This window comes from Streptopelia decaocto (genome assembly GCF_964273445.1).
Source record: "Streptopelia decaocto genome assembly, chromosome: 1".
NCBI lineage: Eukaryota > Metazoa > Chordata > Aves > Columbiformes > Columbidae > Streptopelia > Streptopelia decaocto.
In genome coordinates, this window is record NC_138663.1 from 85,823,158 (window position 1) to 85,848,513 (window position 25,356).

At 39.3% G+C, this 25,356-nt stretch overlaps 2 protein-coding genes across 2 annotated transcripts in view; one reads left to right on the plus strand and one right to left on the minus strand.

Annotated features, from left to right (window-relative positions):
- Nucleotides 1-13,147, plus strand: part of KPNA1 (karyopherin subunit alpha 1) — a 53,747-nt gene extending 40,600 nt beyond the window's left edge. Inside the window, exons 12-15 of the mRNA XM_082043591.1 lie at nucleotides 7,754-7,881; nucleotides 8,603-8,781; nucleotides 9,800-9,988; nucleotides 12,460-13,147. Of these exons, the coding sequence (XP_081899717.1) occupies nucleotides 7,754-7,881; nucleotides 8,603-8,781; nucleotides 9,800-9,987 (495 nt within the window). The 3' untranslated portion in view covers nucleotide 9,988; nucleotides 12,460-13,147. The remainder of the gene's footprint in view (nucleotides 1-7,753; nucleotides 7,882-8,602; nucleotides 8,782-9,799; nucleotides 9,989-12,459) is intronic.
- A 3,332-nt stretch (nucleotides 13,148-16,479) lies between these two features.
- On the minus strand, nucleotides 16,480-25,291 carry FAM162A (family with sequence similarity 162 member A). Its single transcript, XM_082043593.1, has 5 exons — nucleotides 25,150-25,291; nucleotides 23,984-24,109; nucleotides 21,619-21,727; nucleotides 18,413-18,521; nucleotides 16,480-16,753 (listed from the first exon to the last, which is right to left on the minus strand). Exons 2-5 carry the CDS (start codon nucleotides 24,105-24,107, stop codon nucleotides 16,658-16,660), a joined length of 438 nt encoding a protein of 145 aa, XP_081899719.1. The 5' UTR covers nucleotides 24,108-24,109; nucleotides 25,150-25,291; the 3' UTR covers nucleotides 16,480-16,657.
- Nucleotides 25,292-25,356: the final 65 nt, after the last annotated feature.

Consider the following 25,356-nt stretch of genomic DNA (forward strand, 5'->3'; position numbering starts at 1 on the left):
GTTTATGATTCTGAGCAGGAGATAGCTGTCCTGGGAATTATGAGATATAGCAAATCATGTCAGTGATGAGGCTTAGATTTTTAAAACTGCAGAAGGAGGCCTGTTAGGGAAAAGCTATAAAGGACATTCTCCAATGTTTACAACATGCTTGATTGGAGATCTTGAGACCGCTGTTTCTTGGAAGTAAAATTAGCAATTGCAGGTGTAATTGCAATTATTATGTTGTGTTGAAAAGCAACTCTCATCACAAATGTGTAACAAATTCCAGAAGAGGTCTAATTATTTAGTCTCAACCTAGAGAATGTCATGTGAGATACAAGGTGTCATGACACCTCCTTTAATCTCCAGAGCCGGTATGTCTGCTCTTCTCAGAAAACTCCTCTAAGGTATAACTTCAGGCAACTACTACTCAATGTCAAAATCATTGTAAATATTTGAGCTGAAAAACACTTTAAAATAATTTCTAAAGTTGGAAAATGCTGTTTGGTAGTGTTCCTTGAGGACAGTCATATGCTAAAATGGAGAATAAAAGTCTAGTCTGTTTTCAGTAGCAGTGAGGACAAAGGATAATTCCCATCTGGGAGAATATCTGATTTAACTAAGTTCATGGATGAACCCATTTCATCTGTGGGTTGAGGTATTTTTTTTCTTTCTCTAAAGTAATTTCACATTACAACAAATTATAACATTACTTCTTGAGAATTGTTCTTCCTTACAGAATGGATTCTAAAATTCTAGATGCAGCTCAAAACTAAATAACTTATTTTCCTTTCTCCCCAGTCCCTCCTAATTGCTCTATAGTTCCTACTAGAGGTCATAGACTGTAGCCAGATGTGTTTCAGTCTCTATTATACTGACTGGATTTTGAACATGCACAGTATTTATCCAGAAATCAGACAAAAGTAATTTCAACATGTGGTAATTTTTTCCTGAAAGTGAAATGTCTGCCTTGGCATAGTAAACAACATTAGTGCAATTTACCACATGATCTAACTAGTGGGTTGTTGGTCCAGAGCAGTCGGGATGTTAGAATACTGTAGAAACTTTGGGTAGTGCTCAAGTTGTAATCCAGCAATCCCTTCTGCCCACCGAGGAGAAAAAAAAAAAAAAATCTGTAAATCTAATAGGTATTTTACCTAACTAATGTTAACAGACACAACTATATTTAGTGTTAAGATTGCATTGGGTTACACTCCCTCCATCCACCCACTCTAAAGTATACAAACATAAAGTTAGTGGGAAGGACTTCTATATTCATTTCCACTTTCATACTGCCTACAATGCTGTTTGGTAGCAGACTCCAGAGGCTTTCACTGCCATTTCTAAAAGCTAAGACAGTAGCCTATCACCATTAGATTTGCACTCAAACACAATCAAGTAAACTCTTGCTGCTGTTAAGGCAATATAAGTTAATGTGCATGAAAAGTGTGAAAGTGCTGAACTTTCTTTTGTAGCTGATGTTAAAGCACAGGATATTGTTGGTTTGTTTTCTTTTCCCCACCAAAGGTGGAAGTGAAAGCCTTTCAGAGTGTGTTAGCAGCAGTGCCTAGGCAACAGAAGTGCGTGGTGGAATACAGCAGTCTTTCCCCTCTTTATTTCTGTGCTTATAAGGTTTGGGGTGGCTGTGTGTATCCTGATGCAGTCATGATTGTCACTAAGTATAGTTTTTGTTTGTTAATTTCCTAGTTTGTATACAGCTTTGCTGTACTTCAGTGGATAGCTTCCCCAGTCAGGGAGAAGGGGAACTACATCTTCCGGGGAGTCAGAAGGAGAGCTGCACAACTGAAGCTAAATCCTGACTTGTCGACCCTTCTGAAGGGTATGAAAGGCTATCCAATACCTCAGAAAATGTTCTGTGTCTAACTTTGAAAAACTGTGAAAGGCAGTACATCAGATACAGTCTTCCATATCTGGCAGTGAAGACATCATAGGAGTTCTCTCCTGTTGACAGGTTAACTTATCACTTCTTTTCTAATATACCTTAAATTCTCACAAGAACATCTAGAAACCTGAGTATGGCTAGGCATGGTAGCAAGAAGATCCGTGCTGTATTTTTCCTCCTTTAGGGTTTCCTGTCCTTGCCGAAATGTGACATGGGCAAGTGTAGCAAATGATACATTGCCTGTCTGTTTTAGAAACTCTTGAATGAAATAGATTTTTACAAATTGGGTAAAGATACAAGCTAAGAGTTGTCAGAAGTTCTTCTCCAAAAAGACCACAGTAACACTTGGGACGTGTAAAAAGGATGACATGATTCACACAGAGCTGGGGTTTACACAGGCAAACTGTGTACCAAATTACTTAAATATAAAATGTGATTGATTTATGCCATAGCTTGCATGAGTGGTCTGAAATCTTCACGTGATGTTTATGGTGGCAGGACTTCAAAAAGTGTCTCGGTTAGGAGGAAAATATGGCATTGCTGACAAGATTATATTTGTTTGAGGACCTGCAGAAGTCAAAGATGGATCTTTTTCAGGTGTAAATTTGGGTTTAAGTACAACATCTGTTTCCCGGCTTCTAGATGTGGTGAATCCCATGCATCATACCCCACTGAGGGCAGCAGAGCTAGAACACCTTTAGTTCCTTTATTCTGCTGGAAAACCCCAGCAGTAAGCAGTGTATATTGCTACTGTTTTTTGGAGAACAGACCCTAAAACTGGAGACACCTCAACAAGGTGCTGTTCATTGTAGTGCAGGTTCTTCCTGAGAGAAGTAGCAACCTTGTGTACACTAGCTGAAGGCTTGCTTTGTACACAGTTTGGAGTATATAGGCTTAAGTGTCTGTGTCAACAACATAAAAGTCCATTAGAACTGAGATTTTAAGTGCTCTCTTCCTGACTCTTGGATGGCAGCGGTTTTGTAGTCATGCCATCATGTTAAGTAGCTTTGGCTTACAAATATTTGCTGTGTTATTTAAAAAGCCGTTCTAAATTGAATCAGTAAACAGGGTAACTGGAACACAAGTAACTGAGAAGTGTCTATGAACTGCAATTTCCAGCCAGGAGGAGGAGATCATAGCAGTAGGGCTGTATTCACAGCTGCCAGCTAGAGTGGTGACTATAATCTTGGTTTGTTGAAAGTAATGAGAGGGCTTGCAGGAGCAGGAAAACAGTCATCCTGTAAGTCTTGGTTGCTTTCACGTTTATGTGATGAGTCATATGTAGATACATGCATGCTAAATGTATATGTGTATTTTTGCATACAGTAAGTGATTTATTTGTGGTAAACCAGAGGAGAAAATTCCCTTGGTATTGACCAGCTCAAAATACTTGTCAAATATACTACTGCCGAAGACCTGCTTCCCAGCACTGACTAGGATGTATGTAGATTGAACATCTATGCAGATGAAATTAAATTCTGAAAATTCACTTTTATCTAGTTCACTCTTTAAAAATCAGATACTATAAAGTGAAGAAGCTTGATTAAAATAAACAAGAAGGATAGGATGTTTCCATGAGACAGGCAACACTCTTGGAGGGCCACAGCACAGAGATACCATCTACTAAAAAACAAACAAAAGAAAACAGGAAGAAAACAAAACAAAACAAAAACAACACAAAAACCAAACTCAAACAAAAAAAAACCCTAAAACCACAAAAAAACCACACACAAAACCAAACCAAACTGACAACAACAAACCAAACAAACATCACCAAAAACAAACCACAAAACATGTTGACACTTCAAAAATGAGGCCCAGATTTGCTGAAGGAACAGAGCATTACAATTCAGTTTAATTTCAAATTACATTTGATAATTCAAATTTCAATTAAAATTCAGTTTCCTGAAAGACTTGTTACTTACAAGTCAAGATGGAGTTTAGTTCCAACAAATGTGAATAGATGCAGCTGGGCAAAAATTACAGTGTTAGTTTAATGGATTACCTATGATGCAGAAAAGGGATTTCTAATGTATTTTGGAGATATCACTTCAGTACCTAATACTATCTGCCTAAAACCAATGTAAATATTAGAAATCATCAGGAAAGAGATTTTTTTAAAAAAGGGGTGTGGGGAGTCCTGATTCTGGTTCTAGTATAAATGTTTAATTTGCCCAGTGTGTAGATCCACCTTCAAAGGATATGGTAGGAATGGGTGGTAAGGAGTGACCATAAAATGTCAGCTGGATCTCATATGAGGAACAACTACATAAACTATGAGACAAGCGACAGGAGATGTGGCAGAATGCCCTAGAAACATGGGTGGCATCTGAGAAGGTGACTGAGGAATGATCATTCTTAATCTTCTGAGCAAGGTCCCTGAAGGAAGAGGCATCAGAGAAATCAGTAGGTGCTGCATTTAGGACAAATGAGCACGTCTTCTCATACAGGTGTAGTCAAACTGGAACTCATTGCTATGACTGCAAATACTTTAAAAGGAGAAAAATAAAAGTGACTAGAGTTTACACTTTCCTGTGCATCTGCTGTTGGAAGCAGGGTGTTATGTTTTGCTTTTACGTGCAAGCACAAGAATTATTTGGATTGTAAAAATCCATATAGAACTGCTAAAAATGTTACAGGTTTGGGAGTGTTTCTTTGAATTTTGGTTGTCCTGTTGGCCTATTGTTATACTCCTTGAAAAATTCAGGTCACATTTAGAGGGCATAGATAAACACAAGTGTTACAACGTGTCAGCAGCTAAGAAAAATGTTTAAACATCCTTTACTTTATGGTAGGTATGAGGAAATTACCTGCTATTTTCATGGATGGCACAGGCACCTTTCATTTTTCAAGGAATAGTGGAACATTTGAACAGGTGACAAAGAGTGAGATCTGCAGTAGTTTGTACCTCAGTCCTTAGTTTACAACATGTGGTTTTTTTTATTTTTAATTTCCTTTTTATTTCTTTCACAAAGTTCTTGTTGAACTGAAATCCCCTGTGGTCATTTTGTTTGAAAGCTATGTTTATCTTGCACATTTTTATATGCACTGCATTACTTTAGTTTTCAACACACTTCCATGTATCAGGCACACACAATATAGAAATGCTAAAAAAGTGAAGAAATTTGAATTAAAACTTCTGAGGATTTAGAAGATGTTAGGTACCTCATTCTACCACAGTTCTTTAAGGTTTTGCTCTGCCTGGGGGTTTCTTTTCTTCAAGGAAAAAAACAAACAAACAAAACCAAATTCTATTTCAGCAGTTTACTATGTTGTCACTTAGAAGGAATATAACTGAAAGGGAAACATGGCGTGTTTCCACAATACCTGTTGTTCCCTTGTAGAATGTCATAGAGGCAGGAATGCTTAGGCATTCTAGTTTGCTTTCAGGAGTAACTGCTGTGGACAAGGCTGTAAGACATGAAGTGTAAATAACAGATGCTGCTAGGACTTTCTCTGTGTTAATGCTTTATTGTTTCTACCTTTGTTGAGCTTAACTGGACTTTTGAAATCTTGTGAAGATATTAAAGTTAAAGCAAACTATTTTCTTAATCTATTTTTTTTTTTTAAATAACAACTAAGCTCTGAGAGTTGTCAACAAACTACTAGTTGAAAAACTTTGCTGTGCTACAGAGGGACAGTTAAGTACCTTTAACTGGGACTCAAGTGAGGGTGAGGTGGTGACAACACTGCATGTCAAGAAGTAGGAAACATAAAAATATAGTGACTGATAATCTGCTTTAATCTGCTTCTCTCTTGAGCCAGTCTCTTCCAGTGAAGGGCCTTATGAGAGGCTGTAATTCATTGTGCTGTTTTACCCTGTTCTCCTATGGCTTCACCATAGAGCAGAAAGTAAACAAAATACAATAGAATAAGAAACAGAAATAAATAGGAATATAAATAAGTAGAATTAGAAATAAGAGCACTCACCCAAGAGATGCAAAATCTGGATTCCAGCTGGCATCCAGGCACATGGGCCCTATGCACTGTGATCCAGCATCAGTGCTGTGACCCTCACCAGCTCCGGTTACAGGGGTCCCTTCACCCAAGGTCTGACACCAGTTGCTGGCCCTGAATTCACACTTTACGGGCACCCCAAAAAGATGCTCCCTGGTGCATGGCCCCTTCAGCTACTGAGCCTGAGACCCCTGCCCAGTCCAGTTGCTGACCCTGGGAGATATGGGGGTTTGATCCAGTTGCTGGCCCAAATTCTATCATGCAAGTCTCCGTTACTAGTACCTAAGCCTTACAGCACTCCCATGGGCTAGAGAGGGGGGGTTATGTAGTAAGATGGTTAAGAAAAGATGAGTTATTAAGTTTTGCATAGTCACTTGTCCCTGTCTCATCAGTTAAAAAGTCCAGGCTGGCTATCTGCAAAGCTGTGCTTGTAGTTTCTTAATGGCCCATTAATTAGTGACTGGAGACTTTCCCTCTTTGTGATTGTCTCTCTTATCCCTTGTCTTATCAGGTTTGTGTCACTGTGTTTTATTTATTACTTTCCTGTTACTTATATCTCCCTTTGAGCTGAAAAGGCCCTTGATCTGATTACCTTAATGAAGTAGATACTCTTGCATTCCACCTACCCTTACAGTGTGTTACTTTTTGTATATTTAAAAAAATTGTGTGTTTATCCTAGTAAAATATGTTGGGGGTGGGGGGGGAAAGGCAGTCTCTTTTTCAAATATATTTTCTTTCATTTTTTTTTTAATAGCAGGTTCCTGTTTATGATCTACCACTTCCATCATTCATGTTCAAAAATTTCAGTTAAGGGCTTTTTGCTAAATATTCTTGGCAAAGTACAAATCTACTATAACATGGCATGATGGAAGTATAAGTGATTTTCCTTGAGGGCTGAAGTCTGCTGTACAAGAAGTGCAGATTCTGTGGTAAAGGAGACAGTGTTCACGAGACTGGTATTATACAACTGATGAGTGAAAATGGATTTACAAAGTAGATCCGGTGTAGATGCCCAGACAGATTGGAGCAGTAAAAGAAATATCAGACAGTTAGGGTTTTTTTTCCACTAGGTAACTGTCCACACCGTGAATTGACTAGAGTTTTTTGCTGTATGTAATCTGTTAGTTTTCATCTGCGGAGCTCCTTGAAAAGGATCTCTGGCTTTCTTTGAATTTGTCTTTAGCAGTTCTATGATGACTTATATTTGTAAAACATTAATTTAAGAATGTAATCCTAAACTCTTGCTTCTTTGAATAAGCCTTACCAAAAGTGTTTCAGATCCCTGTCATACATGAGTTTCTCATAAACTGAGTTTCATTTGTGTCTTACTGCAAAAGGTTCTTTCCAGAGGAATTTACTAGAAACTTTGAGCTGCTGACTAAATACTCATTTGACTCACATGAGTTTGGGCTAAGCAGTTAACCAATACTACTGAACCATATGTTGCTTTGTCTTTTCACCAGGAAGGCACAAGGTGCTTGCTTGTTTTGTGGACTTCTTTTTGCTCTGTTGTCTCACCCAGTGGAAATACAGGGTGACGCACAGGCTTATGAAGTTTTTTCCTCCGTTTAGGCGATCTTAATGTCTTTGATTTACTGACTTAATAACTGAGTGATTCACTACCTGAAAAAATAAGGGAAGTGTGGCATTCTTTTGCTATCAAAGTATGATTAAGTAACACGTTATATATGGCAATCACTTCAGTCTGAACATGTTTTGAATTCTTTTGTCATAAGCACAGACCCCAGTGATAACTAGGGTTTTGAATGCAAAACTGGAAACTGATTTTTGCCCCTTGATAAGTAACACTTCATTGTTAAACGTGTTGTGGTGAGCATAGACATTAAATTAGCTTGGGACAATGAATTTTTTTCTAATTTTTATTTAACCCTGACATGTCATTTCTTTCTGCAGACAGTCATAGATGCCCATATCTTTCCAGCTCTTATAAATATTTTGCAAACGGCTGAGTTTCGGACAAGGAAGGAAGCTGCTTGGGCAATCACAAATGCAACATCTGGAGGCTCTGCTGAGCAGATCAAGTATGAAATAGTTCAAGTCTTTCAATGCAGTTGGGTGAATTAGTGTTTGTGCAAGAAATCAGATTAATAACCTGGAAACTGGAAAACCTTTCTGTATGCTTGTAGTGTTTGTTTCCAGAGTGACCACATCTTTGTTCTGAGTTAAGAATGAGCCATTAATTCCTTTAGGGAGAAAACACATGAGAATTTCAGCTGCAATACTTATTTCACTAATTGAGCCATTTCTCTTATGTGAAAAAATTAAATCTTTTAAACTAATTTCCTAGTTGTCATTGTAGAGTGTAACGAAATGCATTAGCAATCTGGAGAGGAATAGCTCAGCCCCTCAGACAAGGGCGTCATTGTGTGGATTGTTTTTCCTGTTTGACTTCTAACAGTACATTATGCTTAAATATTTTTAAATAAAATGATGTATAAATATGTTAATATAGTTTATATTAAAATAATATACTAATAAAGTATAGAATTATAACTTTAAGTTACCAAATTAAATTAATATTTCATATATATTCATGTATAGAGAGACAGAGAAGGTATTTTAAAGTTATTTTCATTGTTTCAGCAGAATTGCCTAGATACAAATAGATGTTTATAATTTCTCCAGTTGAGTTGATATTTCATCTGATTGCTTTGGTTCTTAGGCCTTCATGCTGAGTGCTTAAATGGCTACATCAGTTACAATTTATGGACAATTTACTGTGTTCCATGTGGTGTTTTTCAGGTATTTAGTAGAACTGGGTTGCATCAAACCACTCTGTGACCTCCTCACAGTAATGGACTCAAAGATTGTGCAAGTAGCACTGAATGGGCTGGAGAACATCCTGAGGCTTGGGGAGCAGGAATCCAAACGCAGCGGCACTGGCATCAATCCTTACTGCGCTCTTATTGAAGAAGCATATGGTATGAGCCAAACATCTGCGGAAGTCAGGGCTTAAAGCAATGATCACAAACCCATTAGAGTTTCAGTACATCAAATTCTATTAATTTCCTCATCGCTATTATGTGAAAATTAACTGTTCTTTGGCAAGTCGACATTTACTGATGTACTCCATCTTTGTATGTAGGTTGGAGGCAGTGTGCGCAGATCTTTTCTTAATTTCTTTTGACCCTGAGGGAGCCTTTTGGGTGTCATTCAGCCTCAGTATCTTCCCTCCACAGCAGTTCAGGTGCACTGCTCTGTCGCTCAGGTTTCAAACCTTTCCCTTCCCTCTCTGCTGCCCTGTAGAATTATGGCAGCAGCAGCATATTTCCTTGTTTTCCTTTTCTGTGCTGAGGTTCTGGTGTGTACCAGTATAATTTCATCCCAGTTCTGTGGTACTGCTGGTCTTAAGATTAGTTTCCTTGTTGACTGGCAAATACTTATTAAGCAAAATAAAAATGAGTTATCAAAAAGCAGTATAGAAGAAGATAGTATCTCTGAATATGGTTTCTTGAACCATGGTTCCCTTTATGGTTACCTTGACTTCCAGGGGAGAGTTATAGCAGAATAGGACTTGCCTGATTCTAGGTGTTTACTTCCCTGTTTACTTCCCTGTTTACTTCCCTGTTTACTTCCCTGTTTACTTCCCTGTTTACTTCCCTGTTTACTTCCCTGTTTACTTCCCTGTTTACTTCCCTTTTCATGTCAGTGTTGCAGAAATGTTTAGAGAGTATCTATAGTCTTGATACATAGTAAAAGGAGCAGACAAGAAAGTCACTACAATTCCCAATTCATGCAGTTACAGGGAGCTCTGAAGTTGAACCTGTATTGCCTTGGGTGTAGAGTACAAGTTGAGTTAAGAGTCTCCATAGTAGGACCTGCTCTTCCTGAAGGTGGGAGGGAATTGTCATGGAACTTGATGTTCACAACAGACTGAAAATGATCACGATCATATGCTTTCACGAAGCTGTAACTTTTACCTGCTTCTTTTCTCTGCAGGCCTGGACAAGATTGAATTCCTGCAGAGCCATGAGAATCAAGAGATTTATCAGAAGGCCTTTGATCTGATTGAGCACTACTTTGGAACAGAGGATGAAGACAGCAGCATTGCCCCACAGGTGGATCTCAGCCAGCAACAGTACATCTTCCAGCAGTGTGAGGCTCCCATGGAAGGCTTCCAGCTCTGAGGTGCCCCTGTGCTGTGTGCTTCTCTACCTAGCCAGTCCTGTTGTCGAGCCACAAGCCACCTGTGGAGTGATTCTCTCAATGTTTTCCATAACCCTGTTTGCGCTCATTCGCTTGCCTTGTGCACATGCTCTTACATACGTCTGGAAAACTTTTGGCTCTTCATGGCAGGATGCCCCCTCCTTGGCAAGGGGTCACCAGAATCACCCTTCTCCTCTAGATTCTGAACCTCTCCACTGTCATCTTTGTGGAGCTAAGGCACCTTTCTATACTTTGAGATATTCCCTGCTCCTATTAAAGGAAAAGAATCCCTCTTCCACTAGCCCCCACACTCCTGGCATCCAAGATAAGGTTGCCTTTCTGACGGATTTGCTGCAGTGTGTGCCTGCAGTCCAGGGAGACATTCAGACTTTCTGCGAACGTAGCTGAATTCATTCCCCATACTCTTGCCTGGATGCCTCTTTGGATGGCTGGGAGATGCATTAGATCTTCAAATGCAATGTATCTACTTTGCTGTATGTGCCAGCTGGGGTTATTGGCATATAGAACACATCACGAATAATGGAATAAGTTCTCTATCCCCTGCAACAACAGGCTGGAAAGGACATGTTTTCTGGTTCTTAAAAATACTGAACACATCTGGCCCCATCCCTTCTCAACACTCAGCTCCCAAGCTGGATTGCAGACCACTGCGGAGATTTGTATACCTTCCCAGTGTTTCCATCTACAAAAAAACCCACGTGTGAATAGGTCATTCTTAGCGCCTTCCCAGAAATGACTTTCCAAACCCACTTCTAGAATGGTGAAACTACCCCCACTGCTGCTTTTCAGCACAGTGTGATCCAGCTGGACCTTCCTTAAAAATCAAGCCCTTCCTGACTTCATGCTCCAGAGTCTGGTCGTTGGTATTATAGTTATGGCTGAAAAATTCCTGTCTGCCTCTTTATATTTTTACACAGCGTGACTTGAACAGATTTATCTTCTGAAAAATTACCTTCCAAGTACAGGAATCTTAAATTTTAAAACTTAGCACAAGGAGCGTTAGATCTCCTTTACTTTTTCACAAGACAAGAGCTTCCTCTCCAGCTCACCTGATAAAATAGTCCTTCTGGTCAAGCCCCTTATTTAACAACTAAAATGACACTACATTCGAAGGACAGTAATATTACACCTGGATCCGCCTGGCCCTTTCATTTCATTTTTTCCTTTTGCTGTTTACGGGACTTCAGGTGAATTAGCATGGAACGCATGGTTCCTACAGGTGACATCCATAAGGTATCGCTGACTGCATGACAGCTGTCACCCGCAGCTGTAGACTGCCCTTCTGCTAGCAGCATGTTCTTGGCTCCGCAGCCTGCTTGGATCACAGACATCTGATGCAAAGGCCAGCCGGTCCTCACTGAGTTCAGCTGATATTGGCAACAAGCTCTTCACACAGCTGGGGAGATGCCACATGATTGAAAGTGGTGGTTCCGTTTTCTGTGAATGCAATGGATTCTTCAGGCCGTCCGCTCGCCCCTGCATCGGGCTATGTTCTTTCAAGCCATTTTGGATGCTTGGAACACACATTTGTCCAGTGTAAACATTTCAAAATCGCCACTGACAACTGCAGTGTCGTGTACGTGTGGTAAGTGTTAGTGGCAGAACTGTCTGTAAGATCCTACTTCTGACTGCTCTCAGTGACAAGCCACTGCAAAAGCGAAAACAGCCCATTGGATACAAAATAATAAAAATACAAATCACTTGTCAAACTGCTGAAAGAAGCTAGGCAAAGGCCTGAACATCAGCTCTGTGTGACCATTATTTAAATAGTCTTCAGTTCTGTCTGTGCTTCAGGATGGAGACTCCAACCTGTGTGGCCACTGCAGAAGCCACCTGCTGCCTCCTTAGCTAAGCCAGTTGGCCTCCACTTTCCCTCTCCCAGTTATTTCCTCTAGTGCTGCTTTGTGCTGAAGAACATTTAGTTTACTGCACTTGATCTGTAAATGGACTTCAATTCTTTGTAATTTTAGGGGGTTAAATTTGGTGGTTAATTTAAAAAAAGCAAAAAACCCCTCAATGTTGCCTTTACATCACATATAAATAACTGTGTTTCTCTTTTCTTGAAGGGTGATAGAAGCACTGATTAGTAGCAAAATCTTGTTTTAGCTTTTGGATTTTTTTGTGCTGGATTTTTTTACGTGTAAATTTCCAATAACATGTCATTTCTATAAGATTTGTTTAAAATCATGTACCTCTTATTGGATGGTATAAAAATGCTACATATTTTGTAAACAAATCTGAACAAAGTGTGTGTGCATATATTCTGTATATTCATATATGTATATTCTGTGTATATATACACTAGGGTGTATATATACATATATACACACACACACACACGTGTATATATATGCACACATGCATATGTGTGTATATATATACAAATCTATATATCTATATATCTATATATATATAAGTGTTTTCTCTTCCAGGCTAGTGAAAACAATGTGGTGCATTGGCGTTTCCCTCCCCTGCCCCTCAAGAAAATAATGACAATTGCCTCTCAATGAGTGAATTAAAAAAGAGTCCATTTAAGCTGAATGGTGTGCCTTCCTGTGTAAGGAGCCTGGCCAGTGTTTGTTACTTTTGCAGTGGATATGTGAATTCAGAGCAGATAAGTATAAATCTTTAACTTTGGTATGTTTGTTTGAAGTGACAGGCCTGGTTGACACAGGTAATATTGTTGTTATATACTTAGACTGTGTAAGGAATTTGACTGGTACTGCATAGTATTTTGACTGAAAACTAAAACAATACAAAAATCAACATGGCACACATTAAATGGATTAAAATGTGGCTAACTCATAGGTCTCAGTTTAATTTTAAATGGTGCTTAATTGAGTGTATTTCCATCAGGATCTTCCAGCAACCTGTTCTTGGCCTTGCTATACTTAGCCTTATTTATGGGTTGAAAAGAAACAAATTCTGCTTCTAACAAAGGCTGCAAATTATATGAATATGGAAGGGAGATCAGACTTGTGAATTATGAAAGGAACTACTCACTGATACAGACTCATCAGAATTACTTGGTAAATCAAGGGCAAGTAAACTATTTGTATTTTAATAGATCCAAATATGTAGTGTAATGTTACCTGCCTAATAAATAACATTCAGGCCACAGGTGAAGGACTCTGTTTTGGAGGAAAAGTGCATCTGAAAGAGTATGAGGATCATTATATGTTGTCACTTGAACACTAGTTCCTAACACAGTTGTGTGGGGCTGGTGTAATGCTCATAGAGACAAAAAAATCTTTAGTAGAAATGGGGAATTCATATTCACTTTATATTCGGCATTGGCGAAACAAATTTTACAGGAGCACTCGCAATATTGCTGTCTGCAACAAAACAGGATGCTAAAAAACTGGGAACAGCAATGATTGTTCCAATGTTGAAAGTTCTATTCAGATGAGAATCTAAGGTACTTTTTATCCTCAAAGTAACTAACATGACATGAAAGTAACAAAGGTTATGTTCCCTGCTGGAAACATTGAAACCATTACTCTCTGCTTTCCTGAAGAACCTGCTGCTGCTCAAACAAACTATTTCAGGCAACACCTCTAGCTTCCACTTTTGTGAAGGTCACTCTGTGTTTTGATCTGTTCTTGTTTTGTGTGTAAGATGGAGGCAGCATGGCCTCATGTATAGAGTGCTGGCCAGGGAGCTGTTTGGGTTCTTTTCTTAGGTCTGCCATGCAGTGTGTAGTGCCAGAAAAGTGAGCTCACATATTTTCTCCTGCCTTTATCCTGAAAATGGAAGTTAATGCATTTGTTTCTTTCTGCATGTGGAGATCTAAGCACCTTCCAACAGCCCCACAAACTGGTAAAGTGAAAAGACTAATGGGAACAAGAATCTCCGAGGTGTTCTTGCAGCATCAGTTAAACTGGCTGAAAGGAAGATGTGGGACTACCTGCTATTGTTATCTAGCCATCCTGTCCACAGACCTGGAATGCCTTTTAAGTGTTGTGTATTTGTTGGGACAGCAAACAGGAGCTGTCATTCTTTCTGTTGGTAAAGCTCCCAGTGGGACGTTGTGGGCAGGGTCACTCTTGGATTCAGGAGGATACAATAGATGATGCATGGGACAGAAGGTAATGCATGGGACAGAAAGCTCAATAACTAAGTCAGGACCAATGCTTGGGGTTCCTGGGAAGACACCAGACATGGAAACAATATTTGAGGCAAATGCCGCCTAGAGACTTGAGCCGGTTCTTAAATTCCTGCATGGGTTCCTTGATGTCAACCAACTACTGGTGGTCGAAGTTCCTTCACTTAGTCGTAAGGGAAGGGAGTAAGGCGCTTGCCCCTGAAAACCTACATGTTCTTGAACCTGCAATTTTACAACTATGAGCACCGAGACTGTTAAGAACTGAGTCCCACCACCCAGTCCTAAATGTTACAAGGCTCCTGGTGATGTACCACTGTGATTCCCTAAGGATTTACAGAACAGCTGTTGTACCTCTCGTGCCAGCTTTAAGTAATTCCCAATCTTTCAGTATGGTTTCTTTGCTTCTGGGATCAGCACAGCTTATCATTAATCATTTCCCATACCAATTTTAGCTAGTAGATGTGAAGGTCTCTCTTCAGATGCCTGAGTCTTAGTAGCAAAATAAGCAGGACCTTTTTGTGTATTGCTATGGCCATGACCATAGGGCTCCTGCATGCTCTTCTGAAGTGGTGGTCAAGGTGTCAGATTGATTATTGCATTGAAAAGTATCTGTTTTCTCTGGAACAGGTACAGCAATGTGGCATACGGCATAGGATTGACAATTTGGCATTTTTTAATAAGTGTGAATGGTGTTGGAAGACCAAAACAAATGGGAGGAAGAAAATTAAATACTGTTTAAAGGATTTGTATGTTCTTCTCCACCTGGCACTATTAAAAGGCTGGAGGCTAAAGCTATGAGCTAGTTGTGTGATCTGGAGTGTTACTGAGAAGTTCTCCAGCCAGCTAGACTGGCTGCTTAGGCCATAAATGTGTGCTTTTTTTATTACCATTTTCTGCTTTTAGAAGTGCTTTATTGGAAAGAGGTGATTTCTTTCATTGTCCCTCTGAGAAAGATTTACATCATTTTTCTAGGACCCAACTACTTGTTATTTGAGACTCTGGAACCGACATGGAAGCTGAAAGAAAACACAAATGTGTACAGTGATTAACAGGTTTTAGGGTAGATCCTGAAACAGTGGAGATACCGGAGTGGTAGAAGGAAAGGATATGTGACTTCTACATGGACCTTCTGTCAAAACACTGGACCAGAGTTCAATTTTTGAGTTAACAGCATAAAGCTTATTAAAAGTTCAGTAAAATGAAAAATGGGTGACCATTGCTGCCCTAGGTTATTGCTTTCTAAATGGTATTTCATGTATTTTTATTTGAAATACTTTACCAAGTGGATGAGTACAGATAGTTTTACTTACCAAACTAGGTACCTGCCAGTTCTGTTCACAGAGTGCACTTACAGGTGCTTATTGAAAGGGGGCTACTTTTGAGAGATGCATGGTTTTAAGCTCTGCCATCACAAAGCATAAATCAAATCACAAGTTTCTCAACATGGTAACCTGAAATACTATCAGAAGTGCACATTCTCCTTTTTGGTCTCATTTAATATATATATAGGAGCATAGGCACATGATCTGGGAAGATTATTTTTTTTGTTCCAAACTGTGTGCCTCCTGGTGTGGCAAAGAACCAGAGCTGTCTTGGAAGACCTGTTCACATACCTGCAGTGGAATTAAGCATGACTTGCATTTAGTGCTGAAATGAGTGGACAAATCTGTGGAAGCCTGCTCTGCTTGGTTAACAGCATACTTGCAATCATTGCTTTACGGATAATCTAAGGACAGGTCATGGCATCACCTGAAGGTTATAACTTCTGTGGTAGAATGACTGCACAGCTTGTTTGATTGGTTACATTTTGTCAATATGAGTGGTACCCAGAAATGCAATTCATAGAAAGGTGGACTGCAGCAGTTATTTTCTAGCTCTGGAGTTAATGACAAAGTACTAGAGAGGACTGCACTAGATACATTATTGCTTTTCTGTTCCAGGTATAAGGACAAGAATTACCTCACATTTTTTAGGGCTTTTAATTTTTTTACAGCAATAGCACTAATTTTTAGTAGTACAAGAAAAATATATATAATCTGCTTCCTACTATCAGGAAGTTCACAAACTAAATCTGTCAAATACATACTGTTTGTGGTATCCCCAAGTGGCCAGTTAGCAGGCAGTCCTGCGAAGTAACGCAGTTCCTAACAGTCCTGATATTCCCAATCTACATTTAATTCCAAGCCTTTGTAAAAGAGATTGGTACCACAAATGCAGGTACAGCTCCTTCAGTCTTTTGAAGGACGCTTAGTCTTGTGCATGACACATGTGGGAAACAACTACTCTCTCTATCTAGTGTACTCACTTGCCCTGTTCCACTAACAAAGAGAGTTTGGAGGAAAGAGGAGATTGTTAGGAAAAGAAAACAGATATTTCTGTTTTGTAATGATTACAGGATAATGTATTCATGCTTTCTTGAACATGACAGTACAGAACTAACAGGAAAGATGTGGCTGTATCCTCCTTCCAGTGCTGAAAAAGACTCAGATTTTCTTCCCTGGTCCTTTGCCTCTTCATTTCTTCCTCTAAGGTTTAGCAGATGTACTCTGAAGAGCTTCCTCTCTCCATTGAGCTTTCTTCTCCAAGTTTATGCTTATAAGAGATTCATGCCGCTTTATAGCCTACAACATAATGACAAAGCAAGAGCAGAAAATATCACCTAAAGGGCCACAGAGATGAAACTTGAATCAGTAGTTTACAAAATACCTGGCCTATCCTTACCAAAGCACAGTTCTGTCAGCTTTAATGCCAGGAAGAGAGAGGGTTAAAATAAAACATGTGGAGACTATCTTGGCTTAAACTCATTGCTTCTCTGGGAATAAATTAAATTATTTTGTTAAGGCACACTAGAAGATACATTCTGTGCTTCTGGACACTATTTAATATTCATCTCTGATCTTCACAAGTCAGAGGCACTGGAAACAAATCAATAGTTAAACATAATAGATTCCAGCTGCTGTGAAAACAAGGGTCCCAAGGCAGCTGTCCTCCTCTTCTTTCCAGTGTTTGCATTCATACTCCAATGTAACATGAAAATGTTCAGGGAATTCTCAGTGCTAAACCTTCCCACTGTTTTGTTTCAGAGTGCTGCATTCTTTTCATTTTGATAGAGGAATGCTGACATGTAGAAATGTCACTTGACATTTCAGTAGTTTACAGTGCTGGGGTTGAGAGTCTTAACAGTATGCTATAGAAACAAGATCTGAACATCATCATCAGAACTGCTTCAGAGAAAGGCAGCATAAAAATAGGGTTCTTCCCATGTAGCTGCTTTAAGCTCAGGATTTTTTGTTCCCAGTCATCCTTAAAAGAATGTAGTAGACTGTGTTTCTGTTACCACAATGCTTTTCATGAAAAGCAACATGCCAGTAGGCTGCACAGATTATATTCACATTCCTTGACTTTAAGACTAGTGCTGCTGAGAGGCTTTAGCTTGGCTTCAGTAACCAAAAAGTGCTCCTTGCTTATTTACAGAAATACCACAAAGTTAATAGTTTACCAACTACATTAACAACACATACAATTAAGGCATGACTGACCTTGGCTGCACTTGGAATTTTAGATGCAAATTAAATCATAGACCTAGTTCTGCCATATGCTGAACTTCTTCAATATCTTGCCAAATTCTATGCAAGTGAAGGATACTCAGCATCTACAGGACTTGGGAGCTTTTCTATAAAATAGTTTTTTTATTCAACAAACAATAATGATTTAAGTTATTCCATCCACACTAAATGAAGACTATCTTCCAACAAAACTGAAGAGCACAGAATTATTACTGACCATCTCTTCACTGTTTAAAAAGACTTGAGAATTCTCAAGTCTGTTTTGTTGATATTTCCATGATACTGATTCTACAAATGTTGCTGTGTGTAGAGAGGCATTGGTAATAGGCCCATACAGTGAATTATATGGACGCCATGGCCCAAGGAGAACAGAAGGTGCATTTTCCTTTCAAACTGTCTCAGTCTGTCAGCAAAATTCAGGAGTTAAAACACCACAAGCTAAAATTAACTATTCCACTGAGAAAAAAAAAAGGACTATTTTTTTCCCTTTAAAGGATGCACATGCAGTCTTAATAGTAACACCCCCTTTCCTGACTTGGGAATTAATCAATGAGGGTCACTTGTGGGGAACTAGGGAGACTTATAAATAACTTTTGCTCAGTGATAAAATGCAAAAGAAAACCCCAAAACAAAACAGTGTAACAATCCATAAGAGGAACTGAGGAGTCTATGTGAAGATTGATTTGCACTCACCAGGCAAAAATCTCTGCTTACCTGCTTCCCTTTAATCACCATGATTATGCATCCCAGTATTGTCAAGGCAATCATTACATAGCTGAACTTCACACGCAGTGTGGTCTTTGCTGCTCTGATTGTTTCAATCCTCAGGAAACAAAAGACTAATTATTAGAGATAAATCATTTAGCTACTTGTTTACGATTTTTCCTGGCACCCTATAATGCTAACCATACTTGGCTCTTTTCACAAAAATGTTTTACAAGAATGGGAAAGACTGATCCCCAGTTACTGTGAGAGATTTGTGGTTGCAAAGGAGTTCCTCTCAATATTGGAAACAAAACCAACATTTTTGACTTTTGGTTATTTCATTGTTAGGAGACAATACTGCCTTTCTAGACTATTTGACTGCAACACAAAGGAGGAATGCTGCAGTATTTAAATATGGGAGGACATGAAAGAAGAGAGGGATACTTTTACTAACACAATGTTTTTCATAATGTTAGCTCCTTCTGTGCTTAATACCAGCCGCTTGTATCTGCAAAGCCAGTGAGTACCCCATCCATATTAGAACTGTGGTGTATTTAATATTGTAAAACCTTCATTTGCCCTCAATAGCAGAAGCACGTGAAAAAAAACCTGTCAGCAGGAATAAAGTACATAATATTTAATAATTGGTTTCTTCGGCAGAGGAAGACATTATCACATCTTAGCAATTCTTTCTGCCTGAACTTCAAAATTTCCATTGCAGTCTATCTTCCCGCAAGAAGGCTTCCTCTGCTACAGGACTTGATAATGCTGCTGAATGTAATATGAGTCAGAAACTCCAAACAGGACTTGGTAAAAGACCAGTGGTTACCACTTCCCTCCTGCTAGTGTAGTCTTAAAATAATCTGTTTAATTAAGAAACTAAAGCAGCACAGAGGACTGTAAGCTTTCCAACACCAGCTTTGGATAGAGGACTCCTTTAAATACTTTTTTTGTATTTCAGGGGGCTTATCTAGCCACACCAGTAGCTATCTGACTCCTTTGGGAAATCTGTTGCCTAGTCTGCTGTTGTCTTTTAAAAAACAGAAATTTTCCACAAGAAGATTATCATCAATTATTAAAGCCTTCCAGCTATATACGTGATGAGTTAAAACAAAAAGTCATTTATTTAAAGTTGGTTTAAACTTTGAAATCCTTCTACCCAAATTACATCTCAGTTACACCTAATTCAAACTTTGTTTTAGAGATACCAATGCAAGAAAGGCCACTGAAGCATAACGCTTTTAGATGGGCTTTCCACAAGAACCAAACCACCTATACCCTATATATTTAACTCTCCTTGCAGAATTTAGAGCAGTTGACTCCATTCTCAAGGAGATCCAATAGTCTCACGGATGAAGTTTGACATATTGTAAAATTACAGATTACTAGAAAAGCATCAACATCATGTCATGAAAGAATAAATGCATCCAACTGGGTAATTATACCCCAAAACTAACATGGATGGTAGATTTAATGGAACTGGGAAATTATTACTGTACACAAACATGAGTGAATATGGAATCTCTTACAAGATTTTGACGCTTAGAGGAAAAAAGATAACAAAGGATCCATGATAGTTTAAAATGGTAAATCACATAGGACCTGAGAGCTGAAGCGAGTCTTGGTCTTGTTTTTGAAGAGGAGGGCAAGAGTTATTTGGTGGCTGTTTCACAGTATTGATCCGAGTACAATATTTCTGATCATAGGGAACATGTTCATCTATCGTGAAACTAATAGTTAAATTTAACTTCCAGGTTATTTGTTTTTGCTAATAATCTGCAATGAACGACTTGGGCGCAGGCTGCAATTAAGCTGAAATGTACAGAAGTGGGATTTAAAAACTTTATTAGTTAATTTTGGAAGTACCTTGGATGAGTTAGAATATACAAGAAGAAAAGGTAGTTATCTGAAGACAATTTGCATTTTAAATCAACTCAGTGGCTAAGATTAACATTTGTTTAATAAATGAGTTACTTCTGATCACCACATCTTGCGAGATTACCCAGTTCTACCAGAAGCCCTTACAACCCATTCTTAATTCAGCTTAGAACAGGAAAACAATCTTTTGCACTTTATAGTTCTCAATTGTCTTCTCACCTTTGGCTGAACTATGCCTAAATAAAAAAAAAAGAATTTCTTATGTACTTGCAAAAATGGTCAGCTTTTATCAGAAATTGGTTTGTCCTTTCAATAAACCATTGAAATGACTTTAATCACTCTGCTGTTTTCTTAAAAAAAACTCATAACAAGTGTTTGGTATGCAAAAATATATGAACTGACATAATAAGTTTCAATAATTTACACCTTTATGTATCTCAAATAATTCTAAGAAAAATTATTCAGTACAAAATTGAAGAATTTATTTTTAACTATTTATCCATTGTGATACATTTAGAAAAAACTTAGAAATATGAGTGGATTTTCAGTTCACATACTGTGCATCCAATCCAAACAAACAGAATATCTTTAGAGGTCATCTACATTGTTTGCTTACCCAAGTAGTACAAGATTTACCGTATCATTTTTATTTAAATAAATATATATATTTAAAAGCATTACAAGCATATTTTAAAAGATAACTATGCTACCACCAGGAATTTTTTTAAACTAATAATTGTCTTTTGTTCTTGTTAATCTAGAACTTCCAGTTTTATCTTCCACTTTTCACAAACGGCAAAGCATTGACATTTGGACTCCACCAGCAACAGGGAGATTCTGACTAGATATAATTTTTGTTAGGGAGCCTTCCCACTGTCCGTTAGTTTAAATTCCAAGAGTAAAGGAAGTTGTCCCATGCCCTACAGACATTCATTAATAAATATTTTAAACAAGTTTCAGTAATTTTATAGCTATATCATGAAAGTTTCACACAATAGGAGACTGACATATGAACACTAGAAAAAACTCACACTAATATTTGCAAAATATTTTTTTAATTGGGAGAGAAGAGTAAAAATTAAGTTTTTCTAATGAAACTACTGATAGATGCTGGTCATCCCTTCACAAAAAAAATCAAAAGGGATATAATAGTATCTCAGCAATACAGAATTGCTCAGGTTATCTCATCTACAAGATGATACATCAAATATAGCAGTGTAAGATTTTTCAGCTGTGAAAACAAATTTCATTTAAGAAAAGTTATTCTGGAGTTGCATTCAAGTAACTTATTCCTGCATAGACAGTGTCTCTTTTACAGCCTCAAAATTGGCACTTACGAGACAGTCTCTGGTATATCTTCTGGTTTTTTGAAATTGCCTGCCCACAACAAAAATCTCCTTTCCCAGTCTGTAGGCTTGTGTCCAGGCACCTTTAAAGGAGCACCACCTAAAAAAATAAACACAAAACACACAAACAAATCAACAAAAAAAATCACCAAAAACAACAGTCAGAGAAGCTGAATTGCCACAGCTGTAATGAAACCAGTTAGGGTGAACTATGCAGAATTTTAAGTACAAATGCTAGAGTTGGTTAGGGAACAAAAAGTATATAACAGTCAGATTAGCAAACTTGTAAATATGAATTAAACTGAGGATATGTCAGGAAAACCAAATCTCGCTCAAGACCTCTATATTTGTAACTCTGAATTTTTAACTCTGAATTTGCAGAACGTGCTCCAGCATCTAAGCTTCCTAAGCACCTGTGGTATTTTCCAATTACATTTAAATTACTTTTAAAAATAAATCAAATGGAACTGCTACAGAAATGCTGATATGCTGCACGATTGCATCAGAGAATGTTAACTTCTCCAGGGAGTGTAAGATTTTTATCTTATCTGGAGGTATAAACAAACAGATGACCGTAGGCAAAGATCAGACCCTTAATTTTGAGCTCAGTCTTTCAAACTCCATATAAAAAATATTGAGATTTTAATTGGGGAAGGTTTCCGTACATAATAGTCTAGCAAATAAAGTGCAAAGATAGACAGCTTTTTTCTCTTCTTAACAATGGGAGGTATCCTGTATGGATGTGTGCTGTCTCGTGCATTCCTGAATTATCTAGGAAGGAGAGTGGATAGACAGTTTGCTGACAACACTACGTTATTCAGAAACATAAAGAAAAGGGGTAAGTGTGAAAAGCCGCAGAGCTTTTGAATCCTGAGTCAATGGTATGGCCAGTGATAACCCATGTACATTAACAGGAAGCAATTCCAGTTCACACACAGAAGACAGACTCTAACCCAGCCGCTGTTGCTGAGGAGCAGGCCCTCAGGGTTTCACGGAGCTTTTGGCAAAGTGTTCAGTAACAGTCAGAAACGGAAGCAGCATTACCAGCCATGTGTAGGAAAAAAGACCAACACAAAATCATTATTATGCCATTGTACAAAACCACAACTCCAGCATTTTGAAAAGCATGTGAAATACTGATCTTTCACCTCAGAAACAGCTGAAAGAGCACAGGTACAAAGAAAACTGGGAAGGACAACCACAGGTATGGAATGACCACTGTAAAAAAAACCCCAGTATCATAGACTGAAACCTTTGGCCTGGAAAAGCAGTAACTGAAGCTCCCTTCAGTACAACAAAAGGCACCAGAATCACAAGCGACACTGGGAGTGTGGGTTATAATGAACAGGTCCTGTTTTGGAAGGGGTACTGAATAAAGGAACAACTGAAAGAGCACGCACCAGGTTCAAAAACAAATACAAGTCTCCACTTGTTTTCTCACAGCACGTTTCAGCTGAAGAACTCCTTCCCAGAGGATGTAGATGCTAAAATTACATCCAGCTTCAAGAGACTGGGCAAATTTATGAAAGAAAAAAAACAGTGAGGACCATTAAACACAAAGATGCCACCTCTGGTACAGCAGTTCAGGGACAAACACTATGTTTGCCCTGTTTCTATACCCTTCCTTAGATTCTTGCAATTGGTGACCATTCCTATCAGTCTTCACAAAAATGTAAGGGACCTCCTTTCCTGGCCACTACTAGAAACATCACACTGTTAAGGAGACCTTTGGTCTTACCCAGTACAGCTGCATTTTGCTTTTAACACATAAGCAGGCAAAATGCTTCACATCTGTTAGACAGGGACTCTCATTAGAGCATCATAACTGTCCCATATACAGTGAAAAAGCATTTAATGGCCTGAGCTTTACCTGGCCAGCTTTACCCTTAAACATGAACTAAGCCAACGCATCAGACTGACTCTCCTGCAAGGCACGTTCAATTTTTTGAACAGCTGGAGCTGGTTCTACTATGGAAAACCACAGAAGTATTTTAGCTCGCATGACATTCCTAAACAGGGATAATTTACATTGGGGTTGGACAGTCGCTTATAGAGAACAGCTGAAGAGCTGCAATGTTGGACTGCATGTCAGTTAAGATGGCAGTGGCCTGCTACGAAGTAAAAGCTGTGATACTGTCACATGAAGAAATATTGAGCCCTGGCTTAGCTAAAACCCCAAGATTTTATTGCTAAATGTAATGCTCAATTTTCGAGTCTAACCGTCAGAAATCCCTCTCACAAAATCACGGATACTAACATCTATGCCAGCCAAATTCCTGTTCGGATGATTGCAACCTGGGTATCTAAATATTTCATGGCGTGAAATGTTACAGGATCTTCATTAAAAAACTCTTACTTTTTGGCTGAAGTTTACTTTCCTCATGGGGTTTAATGCAAAGTCTTCTGCTTATCTTCAGATCCACTGCTTTAGTCATCCTCAGAATTGAGGGAATGTTTCTTCCCAGCAGTTTAAGAGCCATGTCTGGAAGAGAAAGTGCAAAGGGCCCAAATCTCACTCAGGCTAGTAGAAAGCGAGAATACCAGCTTTCAAATGAAAGGTTTTTGTTTGTTATTTTTAAACACAGGAGAAAAAAATAAAGCAAAACAATAGGTACGAATCTAACATTATGCAAGAAACACCAGATTTAGTTGTAACAGAGCCGCCCAAAGGAATAAAAGCTTGACTACAAGCTATGATTCAAGCTTGCTCATTAACCTTATTTAGAAAAATGGAAATGTAAGATTACAGCCTACAAACAATTTCTAACACACAATGCACATCACAATTTCAATTAATTTATCTATTCACACACTTCAGCTGTATTTTGGACAGTGCTGTTTCAAGGACCGTACACCAGCATTCTACCAATCGTGTCACATCCCAAAAGTAAGTCACAGACTTGACAGAGTCAAGAAAAAAAAAAAGCGAGGAAAAAAGCAAGACCTTGTAGTATTGAGATACTTACTTTGTAGTGTATTAGAAAAAGGCAGGGCATCTTATATATTAAAATATACTCTCAAGAGAGAGCCTCTCATTCATAAATATAATTTAAAAATTCAGACGGGGAAAAAAGACAACTTTAAAAGGCAAAAGGGCACTTGTAAAAATACAAATTGGCTAAAAATGTCTCTCCTATAAGAAAGAGTTTGCTTTTATAGGCCTCCCGTGCCCCCCCCCCCGTCCCGCGCCCAACGAAAACAAGCCCTTTTCGAGATCTTCAGGGAAGGGGGAAAAAAAGCACAAATGCATTTTTTTTGGCCAGCTCGGAGGCCGCCGGGCGTCACACATGAGTGCCCCTCAGACAAGGCCGCTACGGCCTCGCTTTGCACCTGCCGCGCCGCCCGCAGCCGGGCCGGGGCCGCCCGGGGATCCCCGCTCCAGCCCGGCACCTCCGGGGGCCCGCCAGGCCGCCCCGGGGCTGGCCACGCCGCTTAGCCCGCCGCCTCACGGGGCAGAGGGCGCACCGGCGGGCAGCCCCGGCGGAGGCAGCGCAGCCCCTCCGGCCCCGAGCGGTCACTCACCGGCGCGGCCCCACACGGCGCTGCCTCCCGCCCCAGCGGCGCTGCCCGTGCCCGGCGCCCCTCAATGTCACCGCTGGCTGACGCCCCGCCCCGGGATTGGAGCGGTGCGGCGGGACGCGCTGGCGCCGCGCACAGGGTCGGGCCCACCGCGCTGCAGGCCGGGCCCACCTCTGGGGGGCCACCGGAGCTTCACCCGCGGCTGGAAGC